At 48.1% G+C, this 27,644-nt stretch overlaps 1 protein-coding gene across 1 annotated transcript in view; it reads right to left on the reverse strand.

Moving 5' to 3' along the window:
• Positions 1 to 27,644, reverse strand: part of LOC119962282 (transmembrane protein 132C-like) — a 1,347,532-nt gene that overhangs the window by 962,987 nt on the left and 356,901 nt on the right. Inside the window, exon 2 of the mRNA XM_038790273.1 lies at positions 19,236 to 20,133. Within this exon, the coding sequence (XP_038646201.1) occupies positions 19,236 to 20,133 (898 nt within the window). The remainder of the gene's footprint in view (positions 1 to 19,235; positions 20,134 to 27,644) is intronic.

Genomic DNA, 27,644 nt, shown 5'->3' on the forward strand with positions numbered 1-27,644 from the left:
TTACTCGCCGTAGGATTCCGAGCCTTTGACCTACCCTCATAGCCACTGTATTAATATGGCTAGTCCAGTTCAGTTTCTTATCAATGGTAACCCCCAGGATGTTGATTGTGGGGAATTCAGCGATGGTAATGCCATTGAATGTTAAGTGGCGATGGTTGGATCCTCTCTTGTAGGTGATGGTCATTGCCTGGCACTTGTGTGGCTCGAACGTAACTTAACCTTGTGCTTCTGGTATCATCCTTGTAAATCTTTTTACGCCCTCCTCAGTGCCTCTTTACCATTTTTTCCCCATGTCCTCCAATCCCTTTCAAACCAGGTACTAAATCAGCTGCACTTAAAAGAGTGACAAGATGGAACAAGGTTAATTTGCAAGATGAATCAATGGAAAGGCAATTTTTTTTATCGCTTTAAAGAGAAAGAACTTGTAGTGTCTTTCATGTCTTCACAGCCAATGAAGTGTTTTTGCTGTGTAGTCAGAAAACTGTAGCTACTGCTCTTCACTCTGAATTTTTACCATGTTATTCTATGAGATAATTGGCATTCAAAATAAGCTGTGCTGAACCAATTGAGATGATGCAGTGCAGAACAGAAGAGGTATTTCAGTGTGAGCAAATGGAAGATGATGCACAAATTCAACAAGGAACCTGAGTGCTTGTCAACTGGCGAAGTTGGAAAAGAAAAGTCATGTGGTTATTACTGACCACTCGCTCAAAGCATCCAGTCAAACCAAAGTCCTTATAAGTAAGAAGAATCAAGTGTAAAGATGCATTTGGATAAGTTTTTTAAAAATAAATTTTGTGTACCCAATTCATTTTCCAATTAAGGGGCAATTTAGCGTGGCCAATCTACCTAGCCTGCACATTGTTGGGTTGTGGGGGTGAAACCCACGCAAACACGGGTTAAATGTGCAAACTCCACACGGACAGTGACCCAGAGCTGGGATCGAACCTGGGACCTCGGCGCCGTGAGGCATCAGGGCTAACCCACTGCGCCACTCTGCTGCCCCGCATTTGGATAAGTCAACTGCCAGTCGAAACAGTTTATCTTAACCCTGTCAGCCTTCACTGAAAGTTGCATCAAGGATGCCATGTACAATTTTGGACATCCTTCCTACAAAACACATACAGAAGGTTCACAAGAAAACTGGCTTGACATAAAAGGACCCCATATTTCTATAAATTCATGAAACCCCCATCTGTTTTCGCAGATTTTCATCTGCCTACAGGTTAAGATCACAGGCAGGGAGAATTTTCTTTTTTTTGAAGTATTTTTATTCAAAATTTTTAACATTTTAACATTTAAAGCACACAATACAAAGTAAAACCAACACAAAACCCCAAACCATCCCCCCCTCACCGACACCCTAACCAACCACCCCAACTTGTAACCCCCCCAACAGCTGGCGGTAACCAGCTCCTTGTAATGTAGTACAAACAAACCTCATCTCTTATGGAACCCCTCACTTGCCCCCCTCAGAGTCAATTTTACCTTTTGCAAGTGTAAGAACTCCATTAAATCCCCCAGCCACACCAAGGCGCAGGGTGGAGAAACTGATCTCCACACCAACAGGACCAGCCCGCGTGCGATAAGCAAGACCACGGCTAAAACGTCTGCCCTGTCTGCGGGCAGGGAGCATCTTCTGAGCAACTAACTGCTCCGTTTTAACTCTCCACCTGCCCAGTTTATGCCAGGTGAGTCGGCTTAAAATCGATCCCCTTAAAATAACCTTTGGTGATACCAGTGAATGAATGCTGAGCGTGTTCAGATGACATTCCTTCATATTTCTAAAGCACAGGGCGGCACGGTGGTGCAGTGGTTAGCACTGCTGCCTACGGCGCTGAGGACCCTGGTTCGAATCCCAGCCCTGGGTCATTGTCCGTGTGGACTTTGCACATTCTCCCCGTGGATCTGCGTGGGTCTCACCCCACAACGCAAAGATGTGCAGGTTGGGTGGATTGGCCACACTAAATTGCCCCTTAGTTGCAAGAGCAAATAATTGGGTACTCTAAATTTATTTTTTAAATATATTTCAAAAGCACAACGGCTTAATTTAAATTTAAACTCAGTGACCCAGAGCCGGAATCGAACCTGGGACCTCGGCGCTTTGAGACAGCAGGGCTAACCACTGCTACACTGTGCTGCTGCCCATTATGGTCAATATTGAGCTTTATCACCAGAGGTTGTGCTGATTCCTCCAGTTTCTGGACTCCAATAATCTGATCATAATCGTAAATTACTCACATTGATTAGGACCAAAGGGAATAAATTGAAAAGCATTGCCAAGGGGACAAGAAACGTTTGGAGACATATTTCTTTAGTCAGAATGTCCTTTCAGAAGCAGTGCAAGTGGAATCTGCAGTAGGTCTGAAAAGAAAGTGAATAAATCTGTGAAGATGAAGAAATGAATAGATAGGGTAGAGGAGTGGTTTTATAAAGGATAGTAGCTGGCACAGATGCTATTGGCCAAATGGCTTCTGTCTGTGCGGTAAAAATCTATGATATCTTTCCTAGATTCCACAAAATGTTGACATTTGGATTTGATCGTAACCTGTGCTGCTTCTATAATTGCTATTATTCATGGTTACTATTCTATTTTTCATGGTTATTCATGAAGGCCCCGCCTGCAGTGTGGTAATCCTCACCTTAAATCACCACTAGTCAGCTCTCCCCCTCAGAGGGAAAAGCAACCTCTGGTCATCTGGGACTATTTATAATTTCTAACTCCCAGTTCACTTCTCCATCTCATGTTCACCTTCTCCTTTTGAAAGCAAAGCCCTGTAACCCTTCGAACCAGGGACCTATTGCAATTACATAGTTACTTTCTAAAGGTATAGAATTGGCTTCAATGATAGGCAGTGCGCCTTCCAGCATGGCTGGTGCTTGGTGACTCTGTTGTCTATGATGCTTATCTCTGTAACTCTACACAAGTACTTTTGCAGATCATCAGTCATTACTTTGGAGAATCTCCAAGCCCTTGACAGGAACTGGTTTGGTTCACTATTGACCAAATTACCACCTTAATTTTCACCAACATCCAGTTTGCTCTTCAGCCTCCTCTTATTGATAGAATTGACAGTTTACCTCCGGCTTATTTACACTAACGCAGAGGTTACCCAGGGCTCTGTTCTCTGTCTCTCTCAAACTCAGACCTTTTGTGATATCAATGGGCTGGTTTTATGGGGTACTGTGGTCCTTTGCCTCCACAACTAAAGAGGTGTGGAGGACCAGCTGCCCTGCAGATATTTAATGCTGGGAGCACCATTGGTTTGGCTTAACGCAAGACTTCGACCCTAATCTCATGAAGAGGTGCCGCCTTAAGAGAACTGCCGGCCAATCTGATTGGCTGGCAGCTCATTATTTGTAGCAGCACGAAATTCGAGCGGTGGCCACTGCTGGGACTACAGGCAGTCCCCAAAGAATTGAAGCCTATGGGTCCTGGACTTCAAGTAAATCTTGGGTATCGCCAGGGTCAGGGTGAGAGAGAGTAGAGAGGGTCAATAAAAGGTATGTCCTGAGGAGGAGAGAGGGCCCTCCAAAGGGCACACAGAGGTCATGCAAGGCTCCACCTTGCCTGACACCAACCTACCCAGTAAAAGCGACCAGGCTATCTGCTTGATATGGACCTCTCCCTGCAATAGGTTCAATAGTGGTGGGAGCCCGATGACGGAGTTAGGTGGTTATTAAATGGCTACTTAAGGGTCTCTACAGGTGGGGAGACACCCAACACCTCGGCAATCCCTCATAGTATTTGAGACAGTTTGGGACAGTTGGGTCAATGCTGTTGCAATTTACAGACCTTTCACCTCAAAGCTGGCAGCAGGGGAATGTAAAATCCAGCCCAGCGATCGCCCTATTCATTATCCAATTGCACACATAAGTGGGAAAAATCAATTTATTACTGCCAAATGTGAGACAGCAGAGAAGATCAAGCTGCAGTGATTCCCACACAGCCATGTGCAAAGCCTGCATATGTGGGCACTGCAGCAATGTGGGCACAGCAGCAGTATGGGCACAGCAGAGTGGGCACAACAGCAGTGTGAACACAGCAGAGTGGGCACAACAACAGTGTGGGCACAGCAGCAGTGCGGGCACAGCAGCAGTGTGGGCACAGCAGCAGTGTGGGCACAGCAGTGTGGGCACAGCAGTGTGGGCACAGCAGCAGTGTCGGCACAGCAGCAGTGTAGACACAGCAGTGTGGGCACAGCAGCAGTGTGGGCACAGCAGTGCGGGCACAGCAGCAGTGTGAACACAGCAGTGTGGGCGCAGCACTGTGAACACAACAGCAGTGTGGGCACAGCACTGTGAACACAACAGCACTGTGAACACAACAGCAGTGTGGGCACAGCAGCAGTGTGAACACAGCAGCAGTGTGAACACAGCAGCAGTGTGGGCACAGCAGCAGTGTGAACACAGCAGCAGTGTGAACACAGCAGCAGTGTGGGCACAGCAGCAGTGTGAACACAGCAGCAGTGTGGGCGCAGTAGTGTGGGCACAGCAGCAGTGTGGGCACAGCAGTGTGGGCACAGCAGCAGTGTGGACACAGCAGCAGTGCGGACACAGCAGCAGTGTGAACACAGCAGCAGTGTGAACACAGCAGCAGTGTGGGCACAGCAGCAGTGTGAACACAGCAGCAGTGTGGGCGCAGTAGTGTGGACACAGCAGCAGTGTGGGCACAGCAGCAGTGTGGACACAGCAGCAATGTGAACACAGCAGCAGTGTGGGCCCAGCAGTGTGGGCACAGCAGTAGTGTGGGCACAGCAGTGTGGGCAGAGCAGCAGTGTGGGCACAGCAGCAGTGTGGGCACAGCAGCAGTGTGGACACAGCAGCAATGTGAACACAGCAGCAGTGTGGGCACAGCAGTGTGGGCACAGCAGCAGTGTGGACACAGCAGCAATGTGAACACAGCAGCAGTGTGGGCACAGCAGTGTGGGCACAGCAGCAGTGTGAACACAGCAGCAGTGTGGGCACAGCAGTGTGGGCACAGCAGCAATGTGAACACAGCAGCAGTGTGGGCACAGCAGTGTGGGCACAGCAGCAGTGCGGGCACAGCAGCAGTGTGGGCACAGCAGCAGTGTGGGCACAGCAGTAGTGCGGGCACAGCAGTGTGGGCAGAGCAGCAGTGTGGGCACAGCAGCAGTGTGGGCACATCAGCAGTGTGGGCAGAGCAGCAGTGTGGGCACAGCAGCAGTGTGGGCACAGCAGCAGTGTGGGCACAGCAACAGTGTGGACACAGCAGCAGTGTGAACACAGCAGTGTGGGCACAGCACTGTGAACACAGCAGCAGTGTGGACACAGCAGCAGTGTGGGCACAGCAGCAGTGTAGACACAGCAGTGCGGGCACAGCAGCATTGCGGACACAGCAGCAGTGTGGGCACAGCAGCAGTGTGGGCACAGCAGCAGTGTGGGCACAGCAGCAGTGTAGACACAGCAGTGTGGGCACAGCAGCAGTGTGAATACAGCAGTGTGGGCACAGCACTGTGAACACAGCAGCAGTGTGTGCACAGCAGCAGTGTGGGCACAGGAGCTGTGTGGACACAGCAGTGCGGGCACAGCACTGTGAACACAACAGCAGTGCGGGCACAGCAGCAGTGTGGGCACAGCAGCAGTGTAGACACAGCAGTGTGGGCACAGCAGCAGTGTGGACACAGCAGTGTGGGCACAGCAGCAGTGTGAATACAGCAGTGTGGGCACAGCACTGTGAACACCGCAGCAGTGTGGGCACAGCAGCAGTGTGAACACAGCAGCAGTGTGGGCGCAGTAGTGTGGGCACAGCAGCAGTGTGGGCACAGCAGCAGTGTGAACACAGCAGTGTGAACACAACAGCAGTGTGGGCACAGCAGCAGTGTGAACACAGCAGTGTGGGCACAGCACTGTGAACACAACAGCAGTGTGGGCACAGCAGCAGTGTGAACACAGCAGCAGTGTGGGCGCAGTAGTGTGGGCACAGCAGCAGTGTGGGCACAGCAGCAGTGTGAACACAGCAGTGTGGGCACAGCACTGTGAACACAACAGCAGTGTGGGCACAGCAGCAGTGTGAACACAGCAGCAGTGTGGGCGCAGTAGTGTGGGACAGCAGCAGTGTGGGCACAGCAGTGTGGGCACAGCAGTGTGGGCACAGCAGCAGTGCGGGCGCAGCAGCAGTGTGGGCACAGCAGCAGTGTGGGCACAGCAGCAGTGTGGGCACAGCAGCAGTGTTGACACAGAAGTGTGGGCGCAGCAGCAGTGTGAACAAAGCAGTGTGGACACAGCAGTGTGGGCACAGCAGCAGTGTGGGCACAGCAGTGTGGACACAGCAGTGTGGGCACAGCAGTGTGGGCACAGCAGAAGTGTGGACACAGCAGTGTGGACACAGCAGTGTGGGCACAGCAGTGTGGGCACAGCAGAAGTGTGGGCACAGCAACACTGTGGGCACAGCAGTGTGGGCACAGCAGTGTGGGCACAGCAGCAGTGTGGGCACAGCAGAAGTGTGGGCACAGCAGTGTGGGCACAGCAGAAGTGTGAGCACAGCAGCAGTGCGGACACAGCAGCAGTGTGGGCGCAGCAGCAGTGTGGGCACAGCAGTGCGGGCACAGCAGCAGTGTGGGCACAGCATCAGCGTGGGCACAGCAGCAGTGTGGGCGCAGCAGTGTGGGCACAGCAGCAGTGTGGGCACAGCAGCAGTGTGGGCACAGCAGCAGTGTGGGCACAGCAGCAGTGTGGGCACAGCAGCAGTGTGGGCACAGCAGCAGTGCGGACACAGCAGCAGTGTGGGCACAGCAGCATTGTGGACACAGCAGCAGTGCGGGCACAGCAGCAGTGCGGGCACAGCAGCAGTGTGGGCACAGCAGCAGTGCGGGCACAGCAGCAGTGTGGGCACAGCAGCAGTGTGGGCACAGCAGCAGTGTGGGCGCAGCAGTGTGGGCACAGCAGCAGTGTGGGCACAGCAGCAGTGTGGGCACAGCAGCAGTGTGGGCACAGCAGCAGTGCGGGCACAGCAGCAGTGCGGGCACAGCAGCAGTGTGGGCACAGCAGCATTGTGGACACAGCAGTGTGGGCACAGCAGCAGTGCGGGCACAGCAGCAGTGTGAACACAGCAGCAGTGTGAACACAGCAGCAGTGTGGGCACAGCAGTGTGGGCACAGCAGCAGTGTAGACCCAGCAATGTGGGCACAGCAGCAGTGCGGGCACAGCAGTGCGGGCACAGCAGTGCGGGCACAGCAGCATTGTGGACACAGCAGCAGTGTGGACACAGTAGCAGTGTGGGCACAGCAGCAGTGCGGGCACAGCAGCAGTGCGGGCACAGCAGCAGTGTGGGCACAGCAGCAGTGTAGACCCAGCAATGTGGGTAGTGAAGCATTCAATCTAAAGAAAGTTAATGAGAATAACAAATGGGATCACCAACTAGGTTTCGTACAGTTGGATGATGAGTGAGTTTGCAGTGCAGAAAAGCACGTGTTTAGGGAAAGTAAAATGTCCGGCCTATTAACACAGTGAAGACTGTTTCCAAACCAGCACCAGCTGCTCTTTGTACTGACTTCCATTACTTCCAATACAAACATCCCAAACGACCTGCCGAGATTGGACCTCTGACTGTTTGAGAAACTGCTGTAACTTACTAACTTTTCAAGCAAGAGCCTTGGCGGCTGCTAGTACTGGACTCCTGGTCTGCTAATGTACCCTCCAGATGACCTACAGAATTGCATTAAGTGCCAATCCACTTAAACCTCCAGATGTCTGCCCCTCAGCTGATGCACAAGTTCTTAAACGTGCTACCTTCTTTCAAACAACTGAACCACTATCAATTGATCATTATCTCTCTGCACCTGTGAAGCAGCAAGAGAGATGGTCATCAGTTCCAAGCTTGCTTTCTCATCCAGAACTGTTAATAGTTATTATGCACTGCCTGGCATCAATCCACCCCAACATAAGACACTTGCAGTGACAGATAAGGATAGGCACTAATCAGCAGCTAATAAACTGTGGTGGAAAAATGTAATGAAATGCCATACGGTAACTACACTTGGCTCAGTTGAGAAAAACAGCTCCATGACACTGATAATTTAATCAAGATTACCAACTATCTCGAAAGACTAGATTGTACTGAGCTTGTCTCAAAATTATTGACAGCCAAGTGACAATGTTTCAATACCTATGGGGCTGGATTCTCCCAAAATGGGACTATCTCCCCACTCGGCGTACAAACACTGGCGTTTCACTCTGGAGTTTCCTATTAAAAGGATCAGTCGACTCACTCACATGCAGGGGGCCTAGCAGGGACCCAGAGTGATTCACGCAGTTTTAGCTACGGATATGGGCTCCCGCACTTCCCGTATTGCTCCCACACAGCGGCGGCCCCCAGTGGCCGCGCTGACCGCCATGGTGGACTTGGACCGCGGAGGCAGATGAAGAATGTAGGCCACCCCCAATCGGCCGCGTGCCCAAAGATCCAACCCAGCCCAATATGTCCCCTGGCCGCCCATAAAGCCCCCCCCCCCCCCCCCCCCCCCGTTGCGGAAGACTCCGCGGACACGCCGATTCTCGGGTCCCAGAGAATCACCGGACCGGCACCGGGTCCGATTTCAGCGTGAAATTGGATTCTCCGCCCCCATGCCAAACATGATTTTGGCCCGGGGCTGCGGAGTATCCAGCCCATAATGCTTAAAGTCAGGACACTGTGAGCTCGAAACAAATTGAAATGCTGAGCAGATCAACCAGAAACTGCAGAGAGAAATAACGAGCTGACATTTGGGGTGTAACCCACCCATCATCAGGATTAACATTTGAACAGAACATGAGGTTAAAGGAAAGGATAAAACAAAACATAAACAAATAAACACATCCAGGAGGAGGTGAGAGTAAAATTCAGTAATGTACTCAAAAGAGGTGGTGGAATGATCAAAACAGTTTTAACATAAAAGAGGAGAAAGCATAATAAAAAGAAATAAAACTGTTTTTGCAATTGTATAGGGTGTTGGTGATACCAGATCTAGAGCACTGTGTCCAGTTTTGGTCCACTTTTTTGAAGAAGGATGTGGTGGAATTGGATAATATAGTAATTGCTTATGGTCACACATAGGCTTCAATGAAATTACTGTGAAAAGCCCTTAGTCACCACATTCCGGCGCCTGTTCGGGGAGGCTGGTCCGGGAATTGAACCCTGCGCTGCTGGTCTTGTTCTGCATTACAAACAGCTGTCTAGCCCACTGAGCTATAACACTAAGTGGAGGCAGTTCAGAGAGGTTCAACAGATTGATTCCGGGGATGAAAGGGTTGACGTATGAGGAGAGAGCAAATAGTTTGAGCTTATACTCACTGGAGTTTAGAAGGATGAGAGGGGATCTAATCGAGGTGTATAACATACTCAATGGGATTGATAAAGTAAACATAGACCAAATTTCCCCCTTGTGGGGCAATCTCGAGTGAGAAGTCATGGATAAAGGTGGAGAGGAGATAGATTTCAAACTGAGAGGAAGAGGAGCTTCTTCTCGCAGAGGGTGGTGAATTTGTGGAACTCGCTGCCCCATACTGCAATGGAATCTGAGCCATTAAATGGTTTTAAGAAGGAGATAGATATATTTCTGATTTTTTTTAAATGGGTTAAAGGGATATGGGCAACAGGCAGGAGGTGGATTTGAGACCAGGACGAGATCAGCCATGATCTGATTGAATGGCGGAGGAGGCTCAACGGGCTGAATTGCCAACATCTGCTCCTAATTCCTATGAGAGGCAACAAACGTGCAACTGGTTGATGTGGTGAGAGGCTGGTTTGTTCGTTCACCTTAGATCAATGTTCTACCTCACCAGCTTCTCCTGTTTTATTGTTATACCTCACTTATCCCCTGCGTCATCTCATCTAATCACATGTTCTTTGTTCTTCTTTTGTCTTCAATTTATTTTATTGTGTTTCTTCCCAAGATTTGGTGTTGATATTATTTCAGACTTGTAACATCCCCTGTGTTTCTTTGGAGTGTCACCGCTCATTCCACCTGTCCTCTCTAATGTCTGTTCCAATATAAATGCTGTTGATTTTTCCTTCTTCCAGTTCTGAGGAAGAGTTACAGTTTAAATGTTAATTTATCCTCTTTTTCCAAGAGTGCTACGCTCGCTTAATGCCCCTTATCATTATTTCGGCTTTATTTGTTTCAGTTCCCCGAAATCTACACGTTTTTTGCTTTTAAATTGTCCACGAGGAACCAGTCTATAGAACAGTACCAAACACGAGAGACGTGCAAAGTTAAACTCCACACCTCCATGTGAGTTGAGGGTTGCTGGCATACGGTATCAACAACAGCGGGGTGTAAACGGACGTTTGTTTTCGTCCTAATCTCAGTCTTTGATCTGCCTCCAGGCAATAGAGGGTGTAGCAACTAATGTCAATGCCACTGTTTTTCCCGAGCAAGTGTGTGATGTGACTGGGCTGTCAGGGTGTAAATACTGAGTATTCTGTCCGGATATCCAAAGTGCATTTACTGGAACTATTCCAGTACAAACGTAGAATTTCAAGAAATAAGTTACAAGTGCTCTGTTATTTTTTTAATGCAATTTCGTCACCCAGAAGACCAGTTTCAAAATGCTCAGTGCACGCACTCCAATAACGCAGTAAAAGATGTTAAACAATGAAACATAGAAAATAGGAGGATGCTCCGCTGTTCATTATCACCATGGCTGATCATCCAACTCAATAGCTTGATCCCGCGTTCCCCCCCCCATCTCCTTTGATCCCAAATACTATATCTAACTACTTCATAGAATTTACAGTGCAGAAGAAGGCCATTCGGCCCATCGAGTCTGCACCAGCTCTTACAAAGAGCATCCTCCTGAAGCCCACGTATCTTCCCTATCCCAGTAAACCCCACTTAACATGTTTTGGACACTAAGGGCAATTTAGCATGGCCAATCCACCAGCATCTTTGGACTGTGAGAGGAAACCAGAGCACCCGGAGGAAAAACACGCAGACACGGGGAGAACGTGCGGACTCCGCACAGTCACCCAGCCGGGAATTGAACCCGGGACCCTGGAGCTGTGAAGCAACTGTGTTAACCACTATGCTACCGTGTTGCCCGTGCTGCTTCTTGAAAACATTCAGGGAAGGATTCTCCGTTGGCCAATGCCGGAATCGGGAAAGGCGATTAGGTGGAGAATTGGTTTTGTCACCGAAATTGTGGCGGGCACCAGGTTCACGCAAATTGCAATTCTCCGGCGCCTCGACAGCACCGTCAATGTGTTCTTCGTCGCACTTACAGCAAACTCTGTTGGCATATCATTAGCAGGCCTGACCCGTGTTCTCTGGGACTCGGCGATTCCCCACCGGGGGGGGACTTGCACTTTCAAAATTCAGGAAACAAGCGTCGTGGCTGCTGAGGGGGAGAGTGGGGGGGGGGGGGGGGAGTAGCAGGGCGTGGCGAGGAGGTGGGCTGTGGGGGAGGAGTGGGGGGTAAGGAAAGTATCCAACATCGCCATAGTGTGCTGACAGTTGTGCCATTGGCCGGGGGACTTCTGCAAGGGCCGGGGGCGGGGGGGAGTAGCAGGGCGTGGCGAGGAGGTGGGCTGTGGGGGAGGAGTGGACAGCCGCGGAACACCATTTCTGCAGCCGGAAAGGCAGCCATGCAGCTGCGCATGCTGCTGACTGACCACTGTGAACGTAGTGCCATGAGCCTTATGGGTAACCCCCCACCCCTCACCTCCTAGGTACCCTCTGGCCCCAGCTGACCCATCAACAAGATGGGCACTTTCGAATGCGACAAGTGCCATCTTGTGGCTGGAATGAGTGAGTGCGGGCTGTGGAGTGACCATAAGCGGCTGCAGCTTGTCAGCCTCTCGAGTGCCAATCGTGACCACCAGCGAATCCAACATCACTTTCCATTGGAATCAATTGTGTTCCATGTTGCGCCGGTGCTAGCCCCTCAACGATCGGGGAATTGGTCCAGGTGCAGCACCAGTTTTGCTGTCGTAGAACTCCACTAATCCTGCCCTGGCATCAACAGTTAATCTCAGGATTAAGAACCCGGCTATTTTGGCCTCAACTGCTTCCTGTGGTAACGGATTCCACAGGCTCACCACTCTCTCGGTGGAGAAATTTCTCCTCATCTCTGTCCTAAATGGCCTCCCCCGTATCCTCAGACGGCGACCCCTGATTATGGACACACGCACCATTGGTTCACCTCCTGCCTCTGTCCTGTCTAATCCTCTTAGAATTTTATAGGTTTCCCCCTCTCTAGTAAGAACGATAAAGATGAATTGTTGTGTGGAAGAGAAGCAGAACAACGTGGGGCAGAGAGGGTAGAATACAAAAGAGTGGAGATGAGGGTTTTATCTTATGACACATAACTGTCACCTGCCAAAAAGAAGCAAATACCCACATCTGACAATATATCTGTAAGCAGACGAGATGAACATTGTCTTTTAAAGATTACTTTTAAACCTATCTTGCACGTGAATCCATTGACAAAATTAACCCCAAGGAAAAGAAATATAAAATTTCCCAAATCTAATCACAATCTGCCCACTTCTCATTTTAACAGAGATCGGCGAGGTGGTGCAGGCAACCAGTCCATTCTAAGGAGACAGGTTAGTCATTAAAATCTATTAAGGAGGCAAATGTCTCCATTTTAACCCTATTTTTGTCTTTTAAACAATTAGTGGCTGGAAATCCCAGTGAGTCAGAGGGAATGAGAAGAACTGAATCCTTTATTCACTCCAGTCTACCCTTTTGAATTTGAAACCTATTAAACAGTGGATGTTATCAAAGAACTAATAGCAATTAGTACTAGATTCCATGGGAAGCGATTAAACCCTTAAACTCTCACACTTACCGAACTGCCAACTCCACTCACTGCTCGTTGCACACTCGGCCGGGTAGATAGGGAGAAGCTATTCCAATTTGTGAAAGGATCAAGAATGAGAGGGGACAGATTTAACGTAATTAGTAAAAGAAGCAAAAGTGAGATGGGGAGAAACGTTTTTTTGATAGTGAGTTGCTAGGGTTTGGGATGTACTGTCTGAGAATGTGGTGGAGGCCTGGTCAATCGCAGCACTCAAGCGGGGACTGGGTTGTTTATTTGAAAAGGAAAAATGTGCAGTATTACGGGCAGAAGGCAGGGGAATGGTACCTGGTGAGTTGCCCATTCGGAAGGTGGCTAGCACTGCTGCCTCACAGGGCGAGGGACCCGGGTGCAATTCTGGCCATGGGCAACTCTTTGGAGTTTGCACTTTCTCCCCATGTCTGCGTGGGTTTTCTCCGGGTACTCTAGTTTCCTTCCCACAGTCCAAAGGTGTGCAGGTTCGGTGGATTGGCCATGCTAAATTGCCTCTTAGTGTTAAAAGATGCGCAGGTTGGGTAGGATTATGGGGATGGAGGGTGGAGTGGGCCTAGGTAGGATACTCTTTTGGTGGGTCGGTACAGACTCAATGGACTGAATGGCCTCTTTCTGTATTGTAGGGATTATATAAGGATTCCTTGTGGGTCAAGAGTGGCATAACTTTTAACCCTGGACTTACAAAATTCATTTCCACGTGTTCGACTCCCAGAATCGGGCCTCCAGCCCATTTATTGCAGGCTAATGCACGCAGATCACTATTTTGTATTTTCTTGCCAGTGTGTGGTGGGTAGATTGGGATGGGTCGGACCCAGGCGCTGATCAGGTCCCGTTTTTCTGTCGAAGTTCCATTCTCCGGCCAGTCGGGATTCCCGATCTTAGCAGTGGGGAATGAAGAATCCTGCTCCATATTTTTTTTAATGAACTTGTCGCAAATACTGCATCTCAAATGCAGATTAATTCTGCTTCCCATCAAACCAATTCCAATTAAAAATCATTGAAACTCTTAAACAGCGTGTCTAGGACTGGGTTGGAATGTCAGTATTCATAGAATTTACAGTGCAGAAGGAAGCCATTCGGCCCATTGAGTCTGCACCAGCCCTAGAGTACCCTACCTAAGCACACACCCCAACCCTATCCCCATAACCCAGTAACCCCATCCAACCTTTTAGGACACTACGGGCAATTTATCATGGCCAACTCACCTAACCTCACATCTTTGGACTGTGGGAGGAAACCGGAGCACCCGGAGGAAACCCACGCAGACACGGGGAGAACATGCAGACTCCGCACAAACAGTGACCCAAGCCGGGAATAGAACCTGGACCCTGGAGCTGTGAAGCAACTGTGCTAACCACCATGCTACCGTGCCCCCTTAGTACTTCTGAGGGTACTTCTGAGGTGATATTATGTGGCTAACATACTAATGACCAATGTCAGTGAGGAAGTCAACATGAGTTTGAAAAAGACACCAAATGTTTCACTCACTTTAGCTCATTTGCTAACACAATTGAATTGAGGAAACTATCCCTGATTGTGTTACAAACTTCATGATGGAAAGGTTAGAACCAAAAAAAAGTAATGATGATCGAAAGGATCAGGCAGTAGCAATGTCGTCAATGTCCCTCTGTTATAATTTGGAACTAGCTGATTCAAGTGGTTGGGTCTTATTTGGAAAGGAAATTCCTCAGCTGCTTATATAGCCAGCTTTAGCTACATCTTTGTCTTTGAGACTGAGCTGATGCCGAGCAGATTATCCCACCACTGACCCTAGCCTAAGAAGGTTTCAAAGCTTCTGCAAAACCTTAAAAGCATGGCATCAAAGCTTCCAGTTACTGATTACAGTTTTCTCATGTGCTATTCTGGGTGTCATTTCTTTAACTACTGGAGGCTCATTTGTCCACTTCTCAAGGTTAAGCTGTCTGTGGACATGATCAAAAAATCTTAGAAGGACAAGATTAGAGAATTATCTGATCAACAGTCCAATGCAATTGCCTGTGACACTGCTAGTTTGCAGCAGACTTGTGAATTAGCCATATGTTATTCTCAAAGATCAAGCATTGTAATCGTGAAGACGCACAGAATGATAAAATTTGAAATCCTTTACAAAAACCTGTAAGATTTAGAATTTACAATGTGAGATAAAGAAAAATACAGCACAGGAACAGGCCCTTCGGCCCTCCAAGCCCATGCCGACCATGCTGCCCGTCTAATCTAAAATCTTCTACAGTTCCTGGGTCCGTATCCCTCTATTCCCATCCTATTCATGTATTTGTCAAGATGCCCCTTAAATGTCACTATCGTCCCTGCTTCTACCACCTCCTGCGGCAGCGAGTTCCAGGCACCCACAACCCTCTGTGTAAAAAACTTGCCTCGTACACCTCCTCTAAACCTTGCCCCTCGCACCTTAAACCTATGCCCCCTAGTAATTGACCCCCTCTACCCTGGGGAAAAAGCCTCTGACTATCCACTCTGTCTATGCCTCTCATACCTTTGTAGACCTCTATCAAGTCGGCCCTCAACTTCCATCGTTCCAGTGAGAACAAACCGAGTTTATTCAACCTCTCCTCATAGCTAATGCCCTCCATACCAGGCAACATCCTGGTAAATCTCTTCTGCACCCTTGCTAAAGCCTCCACATCCTTCCGGTAGTATGGTGACCAGAATTGAACACTGTACTCCAAGTGTGGCCTAACTAAGGTTCTATACAGCTGCAACATGACTTGCCAATTCTTATACTTGATGCCCCGGCCAATGAAGGCAAGCATGCCGTATGCCTTCTTGACTACCTTCTCCACCTGTGTTGCCCTTTTCAGTGACCTGTGGGCCTGTACATCAAGATGTCGCTGACTGTCAGTACTCTTGAAGGTTCTACCATTCACTGTATATTCCCTACCTGCATTAGACCTTCCAAAATGCATTACCTCACATTTGTCCAGATTAAACTCCATCTGCCATCTCTCCCCCCAAGTCTCCAAATGATTTAAATCTTGCTGTATCTTCTGACAGTCCTCATCGCTATCCGCAATTCCACCTACCTTTCTGTCGCCTGCAAACTTACTAATCAGACCAGTTACATTTTTCTCCAAATCATTTATAAATACTACAAACAGCAAAGGTCCCAGCACTGATCCCTGCGGAACACCACTAGTCACAGCCCTCCCATTAGAAAAGTACCCTTCCATTGCTACTCTCTGCCTTCTATGACCTAGCCAGTTCTGTATCCACCTTGCCAGCTCACCCCTGATCCCGTGTGACTTCACGTTTTGTACCAGTCTACCAAGAGGGACCTTGTAAAACGCCTTACTGAAGTCCATATAGACAACATCCACTGCCCTACCTGCATCAATCATCTTTGTGACCTCTTCAAAAAACTCTATCAAGTTAGTGAGACACAACCTCCCCTTCACAAAACCATGCTGCCTCTCACTAATACGTCCATTTGCTTCCAAATGGGAATAGATACTGTCTCGAAGAATTCTCTCCAGTAATTTCCCTACCACTGACGTAAGGCTCACCGGCCTATTGTTCCCTGGATTATCCTTGCTCCACTTCTTAAACAAAGGAACAACATTGGCTATTCTCCAGTCCTCCGGGACATCACCTGAAGACAGTGAGGATCCAAAGATTTCTGTCAAGGCTTCAGCAATTTCCTCTCTAGCCTCCTTCAGTATTCTGGGGTAGATCCCATCCGGCCCTGGGGATGTATCTACCTTAATATTTTTCAAGACGCCCAACACCTCGTCTTTTTGGATCTCAATGTGACCCAGGCTATCTACACACCCTTCTCCAGACTCAACATCCACCAATTCCTTCTCTTTGGTGAATACTGATGCAAAGTATTCATTTAGTACCATTTCCTCTGGCTCCACACATAGATTCCCTTGCCTATCCTTCAGTGGGCCAACCCTTTCCCTGGCTACCTTCTTGCTTTTATGGACGTGTAAAAAGCCTTGGGATTTTCCGTAACCCTATTTACCAATGACTTTTCATGACCTCTTCTAGGCCTTCTGACTCCTTGCTTAAGTTCCTTCCTACTTTCTTTATATTCTACACAGGCTTCGTCTGTTCCCAGCCTTCTAGCCCTGACAAATGCCTCCTTTTTCTTTTTGACGAGGCCTACAATATCTCTCGTTATCCAAGGTTCCCGAAATTTGCCGCATTTATCCTTCTTCTGCACAGGAACATGCCGGTCCTGAATTCCTTTCAACTGACATTCGAAAGCCTCCCACATGTCAGATGTTGATTTACCCTCAAACATCTTCTCCCAATCTAGGTTCTTCAGTTCCCGCCTAACATTGTTATAATTAGCTTTCCCCTAATTTAGCACATTCACTCTTGGACCACACTTATCCTTGTCCACCAGCACTTTAAAACTTACTGAATTGTGGTCACTGTTTCCGAAATGCTCCCCTACTGAAACATCTACCACCTGGCCGGGCTCATTCCCCAATACCAGGTCCACTACAGCCCCTTCCCGAGTTGGACTGTCTACATATTGTTTTAAGAAGCCCTCCTGGATGCTCCTTACAAACTCTGCCCAGTCCAGGCCCCTAGCACTAAGTGAGTCCCAGTCAATATTGGGGAAGTTGAAGTCTCCCATCACAACAACCCTGGTGTTTTTACTCATTTCCAAAATCTGTCGACCTATCTGCTCCTCTATCTCCCGCTGGCTGTTGGGAGGCCTGTAATAAACCCCCAACATTGTGACTGCACCCTTCTTATTCCCGATCTCTACCCATATAGCCTCGCTGCCCTCTGAGGTGCCCTCCCGTAGTACAGCTGTGATATTCTCCCTAACCAGTAGCGCAACTCCTCCACCCCTTTTACATCCCCCTCATCCCTCCTGAAACATCTAAATCCTGGAACGTTTAGCTGCCAATCCTGTCCTTCCCTCAACCAGGTCTCTGTAATGGCAACAACATCATAGTTCCAAGAACTAATCCAAGCTCTAAGTTCATCTGCCTTACCCGTAATACTTTATGCATTAAAACATATGCACTTCAGGCCACCAGACCCACTGTTTTCAGCAACATCTCCCTGTCTGCTCTTCCTCAGAGCCATACTGGCCCTATTCCCTAGTTCTCCCTCAATGCTTTCACCTTCTGACCTATTGCTCCGGTACCTACCCACAATTATGAAAAGTTTAACATTACTGTTAATGGAACCCTCAGGATTTTAGTCAGAAATAAATATAGGCATTCTTAGCAGAGGTCCCCAGGTGCCTAAGAATGTTAGGTTGGGAAATGCAACATTTTATAGATGCTAGCTCAATATTTATAGGTGCTAGCCCAATAATATTCACAGTTGTAAATCAGGGTTTGTTTCAAATCAAGAGTAGTGGCAATAAAATGGAAACTCCATACAATGAGAGGAATATTCACCTCCAATGTAGATTGACTCAGAACTAGTTGGACATTCCAAATTCAATATTTTGAGCCACGTGCAGCACCAGTGAACTTTCCTCCATCAAACAACACAGCAAAATCGGCAGTCATTGTGAAACCTTTTGTGTGCAATGTAACTTCCACAGATGCCAGCATAGTGCAGTGCACTCCACTGTGTAGTTACATCATAAATATATTACATCATTTGGTTAAAACATCAGCTTGACTTTACGTATTCATACATTTTCTATTGACTATTTCCCTTGACCAAAGGGATAGTTGTATACTTCATTGGAAATATTATTTTTCAAGGATGTCATGACTGTCACATTTCTTCCCCAAATGCAACTCAAATATTAATTTGAAACATTTAGGCCACATTAGGCTGAGTATATCCGACTACAGTGGTTCTCAATTTTTTGTCTGCAGATCACTTAGGCAAGGCAAAAGACCACCCAACCCACCTTCACTTGCCGCTGCAAAAAGGACTCAACAAAATTAATGAGAAGAATTGTGCTGCTTTTGTCGAGGCACCAATTGGGGCCCTGCAGGGGCGGCATGGTGACAGAGTGGTTAGTACTGCTGTCTCACAACTTCAGGGACCCGGGTTCAATTCCGACCTCAGGCGGCTGTCTGTGTGGAGTCTGCACTTTCTCCCATTGTCTGCATGAGTTTCCTCCGGATGCTCCGGTTTCCTCCCATAGTCCAAAGATGTGCAGGTTAGGTGAATTGATGATGCTAAATTGCCCTTAGTATCCAAGAAGGTTAGGTGGGGTTACTGGGTTACGGGGATAGGGTGGAGGTGTGGGTTTAAGTAGGGTGCTCTTTCCATGGCCTCCTTCTGCACTGTAAATTCTATGACTCGAAAACAAATACATTTCAGGACAAAATGCGGAATTTAATGTGAAAATTTCTGGCTCAGATTTCAGTAGTTTCACGCAATACCAAGCCAATAAAAACATATTTATCAGATATACTCTCATTTTAACACAATTAATGCAACAATTATTAATCAATAACTATCGTGCAAACATTAACCAAAGTACGACCTACCTTAGTGTGAAATGTTCCACTGTTGAGCTGCTGGCCAGAGATACATAAAAAGTGACAACTTCGCCTTGCTTGACAGGTCTTCGTAAAACTGAGACGACAATGTTGCTGTCCAGTCTCATTTCCGTTCTCTGCGGGTTCCCAGATCCTTGGCGAAGCCGGACACTTCCAATACGTTGCAGAGACTGGAGTGTTTCATCAACATCATTGCGGCCAGGTCGGATAGCGTTGCCCTTTCGTGACTCCTCCAAATCACAGTCCCCATCTTCATCGGTACCCTGCACCATGTAATAAAGTTCCACTGGAGTTCCCTCAGACTGATCAGCTATCTTTTTACGGCCAGGCACCACAGTGGGAGGATTGAACCAAGATGGTAGAAGTTCCAGCTCCACAATACACAACCCAAGATCTCCTTTCAGGCGGCAACTGTTTCTGACTTCCCTCGTTTCCCGAAATGCGTACACCCGGATACATGGCAGGTTATCATTAACACTGTAATCATCCCAGTCTCGACCTGCGATGTAAAACAAAATCTGTACTATTGGTCGATTGGAGTAAACTTTATCATCAATAATATTCGCTTTGATTTTCCAGTTGAAAGTGAATCTATCGACCATGCTGAACGCATTAGAAGGCTGTAAGAGGGCCCTGGGGACAACTTGTTCCACAGCATAAGGTCCATAACTGGCATTGACTACAGGAGCTGTCTTCGTTTCATGGATGAAGAAAGGCTCCACACGGAACTGTAAACTAGAATTCCGCATGATATCCTGATTGGCTTCTTTTAGCAAAAATGAACTTCCAGCTTTATGTATTCGATAGTTCACTGGTAGATAGACTGGGAGAGAAGAAAATTTTTGTGCACCCTCCACATTTCCCATGATTGCACGACTTTCTACAGCTGGGGATAAACAAGAAACATAAAGAAATATGAATAATGTGCCTTGATTTCCTTAAAAATAGAACACATTAGATATTTACTTCAATGATTAAGTTATCTTGGTTGCTTATAATGATTTCTCCCATGAATACATGACAGTGTTGTTGCACAATCATTTAACACTCAACTCTTTCAGTTGACAGCTCTTCTGTCAGATGTTACTATAGGTGTGAAATGCAACTCAACTCAATAAGCATCTTGCAGTAAATAAAACATTATTCCATTAGAGAAGCTTTCAATATGGGCCTTTCGCAGTGAGGAAAGCAACAGACAACAAAGATCGAATACTAAGTAAGATTAAACATGTGACTCCCCTGATGGAAAGGTTAATTCATTATTAAGCATTATTAATCTATTGTCTAATTAGACATACATGTTGATTCACTACCCAAAAAATGATTCCCACCTTCCTGTGCAAGACTTTATTGGAACAATGTGGCAGTTCACTATTTTTCATCCCAAATTCTAAACATTTATCTGTGATAATGCTTGCAGAGAGCTTTACTTAAGGGGGAGCTGCCGTGTGGTATGGATCTTACAAGAGAGCCCAAAATCTCGCAGGTGCCATGCACGCACTGATTCTGATGAATGGCTCTCACACCAAATCTCTGAAATGAGGTTCCATTGTCCATCAGGAGTTCCTTAAGAGCCAATGTGAGATTTTAGTTGCCTTGGAGAATTGATCAATTTGAACAAAATTATTGTTTTAAATTAAAGGAGTGCTGTCTAACATTAATGAATGTGCTATTTGTTTTCTATATGTTCATGGGATATGCATGTTGCTGGCGAGAGCAACATTTATTTCCCATCGCTAATTGCTCTTGAGAAGGGAGTGGTGTGCAGCCTTCTTGAGCCGCTTCAGTCCACTTGTAGGAACACGCACCGTGCTGTTAGGGAGGAAGTGGTTGGCGGGATAATTTTTTGGCAAATCTGAATATTAGAGAAGCCAGCTAGTGTCACTCGAATATGCAGTTCCCTGAGGTAACCAAGGCATTGGGAACCACTCCCTTTGTCTTCGAGACCTTTTGTGAGAACCGTTCAGTTTTGGTCTCATGAACAGGGACCAGATGGAACGACACTCAAGGGGATCTCCCAGAGGATTGGAGGCCCCAGGTGCTTGCCGCCTGGGCATGGTAGCACCCTGGCACTTCTAATGCCAGCCTGGCACCCTGGTAGTGCCACCTGGGTGCCAGCCTGGCACAGCCAAGTTACCCAGTGGCACTGCCAACTGGCAGGGGCACTGCCAGGGTGCCAAGTTGGCATTAGAAGTGCCAGGGTGCTGTCACTGCCGGCGCATGCGGGGTTCTCCTCCGCGTCCGCCATGGCGGAGGCCGTGGCGGCGCGGAAGGAGAAAGAGTGCCCCCACGGCACTGCCCCGCGGAGTGAGCGGGGGGCCCTGATCGTGGGCCAGGCCTCCGTGGGGGCACCCCCCCCCCGGTCCGATCGCCCCCCGCCCCCCCAGGACCCCAGGGGCCTGCTCGCGCCGCTGAGCCCGCCGTTCCAGAGGTGGTTTAAACCTCGGCGGCGGGAGAAGGCCTCCCAGCGGCGGGACTTCGGCCCATCCGGGCCGGAGATTTGAGGTAAGTTTAAAAAAAATGAAATCCCGCCGGCGCCAGCTGTTTTCACAGGCTGCCGGCGGGATTTGCACAACGCCGGTTTATGACCGGCGGGAGAATTCAAAAACCTGCGGGAGCGGAAATAACGCCGCTTCCCGCCTTCGCCCCCTGAGTGGTTGGCGCCACTCCCCTATGCCGGCACCCTCCGTCACGCCGGGTAGGGGAGAATCCAGCCCCTTGTGTGCAGAGAAAAATATCCCCATTATTGTCATGTATGATTACATTCAAGATTCAAGGTTGAGGCACAGCTAATCTGGGTGCCAAGTTACCTCATCTCAACTCATAAGGGCAAGGCACCCCTGGGTCCGATCCCCGGCATGGGCAAACAGGCACCTGGGCACATTGGTGCAAACCTGGCATTGGGCAGTGCCAGATTTGCACTATCAGCATGCCAGAGTGTCAGGGTTCCAGGGTGGCACGGCCAAGGTTCCCAGGTGGCATCAGGCGTGCCAGGGTATCACCCTGCCAAGAAGCAGAATACCTGGGGGCCTCTGGTCACCTTGGAGACCCCCCAAGTGCACGCCTAATCCACGTTTGTGGAAACCAGTGCTAAATGGTGCCATGGCAAGGTATCCGAGGCATGGGCATTCAATCCCGCTCCTTGTGATACTCAGGCGTAGATATATTCAAGTGAGCCTAACTGCACATTTGAATATGCAAATCTGGATCAAACCCAGTGAAGATAAGATCCAGATCGCGATATCTTCAATAGGTTTTGGGGAGACCTCATTGTCAGCAGGTCATCATTTAACTCACTGCTGTCTGTGGGACCTTGCTGTGTACAATCAATTGCCCACTAATTTTCATACATCGTAATAGCGACAACACTTCAAAAAATAATTTATTCGCTCCGAGGCATTTGGAGACATCTTGAGAACATGACAAGCAAAATCAACGGGTGGGATTTTCTGGCCACTCCTGCCAGCTGGATCTTTCCAGTCTCACTGATGGTGCCCGCCCCGCCATGGGTTCCCTGGTGCCGGAGGGTGTGAATAATGGAAAACCCCATGGACAGTGGCAGAGCCAGAAGACTCTACCCCCGGTCAACAGCAGCTGCCTCCGCTGTAACAAACACACTGTGGGGTGGGGGTGGAAAATTCCTACCCAATTGCTTAATAGCATTTTCCTCCTAGAAAAATGGAGTTCTACAGTAAGCCCCGCTTACCCACTTAACATTTATATCTGACAAAGGGAGGACACGGCAGTCATTTCTGGCCACACCCATCAATAGAGAGGAAAATTACAAAGATAGATTTTTGGGACAAGGATCTCTGGTATTGGGCCTTCTGACCAATGTTCAATTGTTGGCCACGCCATGCAGGTCCAAAAGCAGCAGGGAGAAAGAGAGAGAAATGTCATCCATAGTGGTAATGTCAACTAAATGTCAACTCTAGTGGTACCCTGGTTGAAATGTAAAAGAAGCCAGAATCTTGTTTTTGATCGCTGCGCTATTATACAACCAGACAAGCTAAAACTGACCATGACATGGTCGGGTCTTTTATCGCACCGAGCGCTGTAATCGGTATTGAGCTGCCTATTAAAAATGCCTGTCACATAAGGTTTAGAGTTCCCATGTGAGCTGATAAATGAAAAGCAATTGAGTTTTTTATGCTTTACACAGTTTGTTCCTATTACTTTCTCATAAAGATCTTTCAGCTGTCACAATTCAGAGTAGTCTCACAACCATTTCACAAATATAAATCCTCAGACAGTATAAAGCAGCATCAGAGAGAAGATCCTGGAGTCTCTGTCAAAGATCAACATCACTCCCAGTGGGCTCCTAATCCAGACAACAGATCGCAGGACAAAGGCAATATTCTGGTCACCTACGATTTTGTCAGTCCAGTAAAACAGTATTAGTTGAGATAGTTGATTTAATCTACTCTGTGGAAAAAAATCGAGGGGGGGCGCGTTTAAAGCGACACAACTGTCAAACAAGCACTGAAAAGGACCAGTATAATTTGATCATCCCATGATCTAATTAAGTACAGAAATTATGAACTGATAGGAATTAGGAAATGTAGCTGAAAGCATTATCTCAATTTTCCAACACAATAATGACACTAATCTGAATCGATCAGAACTAAATAGAGTTCAAACTGATCATTTGTCAGTTCTCGGTAGTTTGTCATTTAGAACCTGATACACAGCACACAATGTTGATGTCCTAAAGAAAATGATGTAGCCTTTTCCGTTTTAAATCAGGGAGGGGTGGGGGTTGGGGAACTGACGTTTAAATATAGTTTGCCAAACCTTGCTAGAAAATAATGGTGTGTTAATAAAGCACATTGTTAGCAATATGCAAATTGGCCAGTGTAATGAACTCCAATTGGCTTTATTGGTTGGCCAATTGGAGTATGAGCTCCCTCAATGATAGCTCATTGAGGGGGCCCATATAATCACCTGTGTAGGCTTTGTGAGCCAGTCTTAAGTTGACTGGACTGCTAGCAGCACTGTTTGTAGCTGCTCCTGTAACATCGTTATTGTAAATAAATATTGGTGTGGTGACGGAACTCCTGCCTCCCGTGGATTACTACAGTGGCGACGAGGTAAACTACGAATTTTGCGGAGACCAGCTGCCACACTCAGAGGGTAAGCCTTGCCATTTTAAAAATGCCATTTTTTGGGAGGTTAGAGGCATTCGACCCGGCTATTGAGGACTGGTCCCAGTATGTGGAGAGAATGTGTTACTTCTTCCAGGCAAATGATATACTGACGGACGAAAGGAGACGGCTTATCCTGCTGTCGGCGTGCGGACCCTCTGCTTTCGCCATTATACGTAGTCTGACTTATCCCGATGCGCCGGACATGAAAACTTTCCAGAAGTAACGGAATTGCTGAAGAAACACCTAGACCAAATAAGGGCAGCGGAACCACACCTGGAGGCAGGCGAAGCAGGACCGCCTCAAGCTGGGATAGCCCAGACTGAAAGGATACCCACACCCCAGCCCCGAGCAATTTCTCCAGACCCCGTCATCCAGTCATCAGAGTCGGAGATGGACACATTCGATGAGGCTGCCGCGACACCTCTCCCCGAGGAGGAGGAAGAACAACTTCCAAGGAGGTCGTCAAGGAAAGACGGGCACCTATAAGGTACACCCCGCCCACTTCGGAGAACGATCCGGCGGACGACACAGAGGTGACAGACCCAGACATGAGGAGCAGGAAGAAGCTCAGAGGAATGCCATCTGGCAGGAATTCCTCGGACCTTGGGGGGGGAGGGGTGTAATGAACTCCAATTGGCTTTATTGGTTGGCCAATTGGAGTATGAGCTCCCTCAATGATAGCTCATTGAGGGGCCCCATATAATCACCTGTGTAGGCTTTGTGAGCCAGTCTTAAGTTTACTGGACTGCTAGCAGCATTGTTTGTAGCTGCTCCTGTAATATCGTTATTGTAAATAAATATTGGTGTGGTGACGGAACTCCTACCTCCCGTGGATTACTACAGCCAGCAAGTTCAAGTGATTGAGACATATGGGGCGGAATTCTCCGCAAGGCCCGACGCCATCGTGAAACCTGGAGAGGTTCGGAGTCGGAGAATCGCGGGCCGCCGTGAAAAACGCCGCGTTTCTCCAAGTGGCGTTTCGGAAAACCGGACACGCCATTTTGGGGGGGTGGGAGAATAGCGGGAGGTGCGGGAGCGGACCTCCCGCTATTCTCCCACACATCGTGGTTGCAGAGAATCGCGGCCACGCTGTGGGTTGTGAATCTCCAGTATTGCCGAACAATTTACCCCTCTCTACTCTTTGTTTCTCACAAATAACGGGCGGGATTTCCCGCGCAAACCGCTGCGTGTTTGACAGTGGCAGAAGCGGCCCGCGATTGGCCGGCAACCGGATCTTCTGATCCCACTGTTGTCAATGGGGTTTCCAACGGAATGCAGCTCTTGCCACCAGGAAACTCGCGGTGGGGATGCAGTGTCGGCAGGGTCTAGAAGATCCCACCAGCATGCACGGCTGGGAAATGCAGTCCCACATCTCGTGTTAGTTTCTCTGTTATTCTAAAGAACTTGCTGCCATGTGACAATTGTTAATACAATGCCAATTAACCACTCTGACCCAGAAAGCGAACAATTTAAACTGTTCAATCTCATTCCAGCATGTAGCAAACAGTTGTTAAAGATTTAAGAAATGCAAAATTTTTGCCTACTTTCTTTTCCTTTCTTTTTATTTCTCATCATCCAACCTTAATCCTAAAGTCATGTATGTCCCATTGCATTTGCCACACAGTTATCAACTCACATTTCCAGGGCAGCACAATGGCACAGTGGTTAGCAGGTTTGCACCCAGGTCCCAGGTTCTGGATCACTGTCCATGTGGAGTTTGCATATTCTCCCTGTGTTTGTGTGGGTTTTGCCCCCACAAACCAAAGATGTGCAGGGTAGATGGGTTGGCAACGTTAAATTGCCCCTTAATTGGAAAAAATGAATTGGGTACTCTAAATTTTTTTTAAAACCTCGCATTTCCAAGAGGTTATGGCACAAAAACGTTTCAGCTGAAGAGCAAAGCCTAGCTTGGGTAGGATATTCTGCAAAATACCCCACTCTTCCAGGGCTAGATTCTCTGTCGGCGTGATCCTCTGTTTCGCCGGCAGTGCACTCACGCCCGCGGATTTCCCGATGGCGTGGGGGTGCCCACAATGGGAAAGCACATTGGCCAGCTGCCGGGACGGTGGATCCCACTGCCGGCGGTGTCGCGCTGCACTAGAAAACGGATGCAGCAGGACTGAGACTCCTGCCCCCAAGATATGGTTCAGAATGACAGCATCACATCAATCATTTAAATGTTGCTTCCACTCTGATTGAATTGGTTCCGAGGTGGCTGATAAGTCCAATGTTCACTCTGCAGATTCTGCCACATGTGGGGCAGCTGATATTTGGAGGGTCAGGTAAATGAGTTGTCTGGAGGTTTGTGTTCTCTCTGTGACGTCTCAACTTTGCCTCTGCGCGTAACCGACAGAAGTTTCTTAATGTGTTTGGTGTCTTCCCGTATGAACCTTTGCTATTGTAGTCCGTCGCAAGCCAAAGACTCATATGAGTCAGACAGGGTGTATGAGCTCTTCAGGAGATGCTTTGAGGACATCCCCAAAGCGTTTCCACTGCCCATTGCTGGTCTCCTGTCGCAAGTGAGTTCCAAGTTACTTTGGGACACTGTGTCAGGCATACGAATGACATGCCCTTCCGAGAGGAGCAGGGTTTGAGTGATTCACACTTCAATTAGTGCCTGGACATACTGACTTGGGAGAGGATGTTGCTGATGGGTCACCTTTCTTACCACGTGATTTAAGTTCGCTCACACACATACAGGTAGGGTTAGGATTCAATTTAATCTCACGTGATTAAAGTTGTTTTCATTTATTTTCACTCAGTGAAATATTTTACAAGTTGCTTATGCCAAGGGCTTTAGAACAGGCATTGTCAAACTCGGGAGCGCACCCGCGGGTTGGTCGCAACGGGTGTCGGGAGGGTCGCGGATCCATCCATTGCGGCACTCCTGATCGTGCAAATCTGCGCGAAGCAGCCGCAGAAGCCGGCTGTTAATAACGCCGGCTGCAAGTGGCCTTCAAAATGGCTGCGATCGTTTAAACAAAATGCAGCCGCACTGCGAATTTGTGCCAGATCATCGGCGGCATGCGCAAAACTATGTGCATGCGCGCCGATGATCGGGCACGCAGTGCAGTGCGGCCGCTGTTTTTTTAAACGGTCGCAGATTTTTGTTTTCCAAGTTCGGGGGGTTTTATTCATTTTATTCATTTATTTTATTCATTTTATTTTATTTTTTAAATTTATTTTATTTATTTTTTTACACGTTCGGGGGACGTTTATTTGATAACATTTTACAGGAAAAAAATGCAGA

Source organism: Scyliorhinus canicula, chromosome 1 (assembly GCF_902713615.1).
Source record: "Scyliorhinus canicula chromosome 1, sScyCan1.1, whole genome shotgun sequence".
In the NCBI taxonomy this organism is placed as follows: domain Eukaryota; kingdom Metazoa; phylum Chordata; class Chondrichthyes; order Carcharhiniformes; family Scyliorhinidae; genus Scyliorhinus; species Scyliorhinus canicula.